Source organism: Austrofundulus limnaeus, unplaced genomic scaffold (genome assembly GCF_001266775.1).
Source record: "Austrofundulus limnaeus strain Quisiro unplaced genomic scaffold, Austrofundulus_limnaeus-1.0 Scaffold201, whole genome shotgun sequence".
In the NCBI taxonomy this organism is placed as follows: Eukaryota; Metazoa; Chordata; class Actinopteri; order Cyprinodontiformes; family Rivulidae; genus Austrofundulus; species Austrofundulus limnaeus.
In genome coordinates this window covers 326,026-327,938 of record NW_013952603.1, presented here as the reverse complement: position 1 = coordinate 327,938, position 1,913 = coordinate 326,026, and the positions used below count along the sequence as shown (strand labels likewise).

Genomic DNA, 1,913 nt, shown 5'->3' with positions numbered 1-1,913 from the left:
TGAAAATTTGACTCTAATTAAGCCAAAAATTTCACTTGGTAAGATTCTTGAAATACTTGATTTGACTCATTTTTTTCTTATTTAAAGAATCTTACCAAGTGAAATTTTTGGCTTAATTAGAGTCAAATTTTCAGGCTAACAAGACAAATAATCTTACACATTCTGAAAACAAGATTATTAAACTTACACAATCAGTTCTTGTTCAGTAAATCAGTCTCAAAACAAGATCAAAAAGACTTTTTGGCTGATGTAAGATTTTAAAACTTTGTAAGATGGACAGTTTTTGCAGTGCGGTTCATTTCGCCAAAATTGCCCAGCCCGTTCCGAGTGTTTTGTTTACATTCAATGCAAACCCTCATTTCAGAACAACGTAGAGATATCTGGTAAACTACTAAAGGAAACTGTGCCAAACTGAATCGTTTCATATATTTCGGGGTGACCTTGTTATGTTTCGTAGTTTGGATCAAGTTCCTTTAATTCCACTGGATCGCTCCAGGAGAAGCAGAAACCAGAGGAAAACAAACAAACGACCAGTTCTGCTCTCCGATGTWTTGTTCGAATGCCCTGCATCCCTTTTGAATTTTTCATTCGCTGCAGCTTCTCTAATTATTCCGTATCGGTGCCGGTTTTTCCCTCCCTGACGTCTCGACCAGACGCTCACCACCTCCTCTCTCTCTCCCCCTCTCCTCCCCATCCTCTCCCTCTCCTTCAGTGAGATGAAGCAGGAGCTCGCGGAGGAAGGCAGCAGATGCTCCATCCTCTCCAAGCAGCACCGTTTCAATGAGCACTGCTGCATCCGCTGCTGCGCGCCCTTCACCTTCCTGCTCAACCCCAAGCGCCAGTGCCTGGACTGCCGCTACAACGTCTGCAAGAGCTGCTGCACCTACAGCAAGAGGGACAAAGCCTGGCTCTGCTCGACGTGCCAGAAGGGCAGGTTAGTGTTTTTCACCCAGACAGAGAATGAATGGAGGGGGGGTGGACGGACGCATGGCGGAGACACTTGGACATGACTGACCAGGGGACACTGGAGTCAGGATTGATTTTAATTTCCTTTTTGGACGGGGAGGTGACGAGGGTTTAATGTGGGTCGGAGGAGACGGATGAGAGAGGAAATGTGAATGAATGAGTGGAGAAGGCAGAGGGGTGAGTGCGTTTTTAGGGATTTTAGGGGATGTTTTAAGAAATGGGTTTACTTCTTTATGTAAAAATACGCAACGATTTTGTAATAAAGGTTTTTAAAAAAAAAACACAACAACTACAGGAAAACAAATCAAAAAAGGAGGTAGAACATTTGGGTACACTGGGAAATTTTAGAAAATTACCTAAATTTTTAAAACAACCAAATGAAAAGACTTTTTTGTTTTTGGTTAGTTTTATTTGAACCTTTTAGATGTTATTTTTGACATACTGTATGGAAATTGATGCATTTGTTTTCCTTTGGCTTTATTTTTTTCACTTGTTTCTTGCCCTCTGATTTACGTTCTTATGTGGGGAAATAATGTTTTGTATGTTTTATAGGACAAAAGAGTGGAATGATTGCAAATGTACCATTTMTGTGTTATGTGTGTGTGTGTGTATGTATGTGGGCATGTTTTCTCTATATGGTGGGAACCGTTTTCCAGAAAAAGGCAGCCTCATGGGGAYCAGTGCCCGGTCCCCATGGGTACGGATGCTATTTTCAGGTGGGAGGGTTTGGTTTACCAAGGTGTGAATTGAGTTTAGGTTAGTTTTAGGGTCAGGTAGGTACCTGTGAGGTTAATTTTAGGGTAAATGGTCAGGGTTAGGATATAAAATTACCAGAAAATGAATGGAAGTCAATCCACAATCCCAACGGGGATATAAAAACAAAACCTGTGTGTGTGTGTGTGTGTGTGTGTGTGTGTGTGTGTGTGTGTGTGTGTGTGTGTGTGTGT

The 1,913-nt window shown here is 41.8% G+C and overlaps 1 protein-coding gene across 1 annotated transcript in view; it reads left to right on the top strand.

Moving 5' to 3' along the window:
- Positions 1-1,913, top strand: part of myripb (myosin VIIA and Rab interacting protein b) — a gene marked incomplete in the record, with an annotated part of 194,224 nt that overhangs the window by 103,881 nt on the left and 88,430 nt on the right. The window contains 1 exon segment of the mRNA XM_014018763.1: positions 713-934. Coding sequence (XP_013874217.1) covers positions 713-934 — 222 coding nt within the window.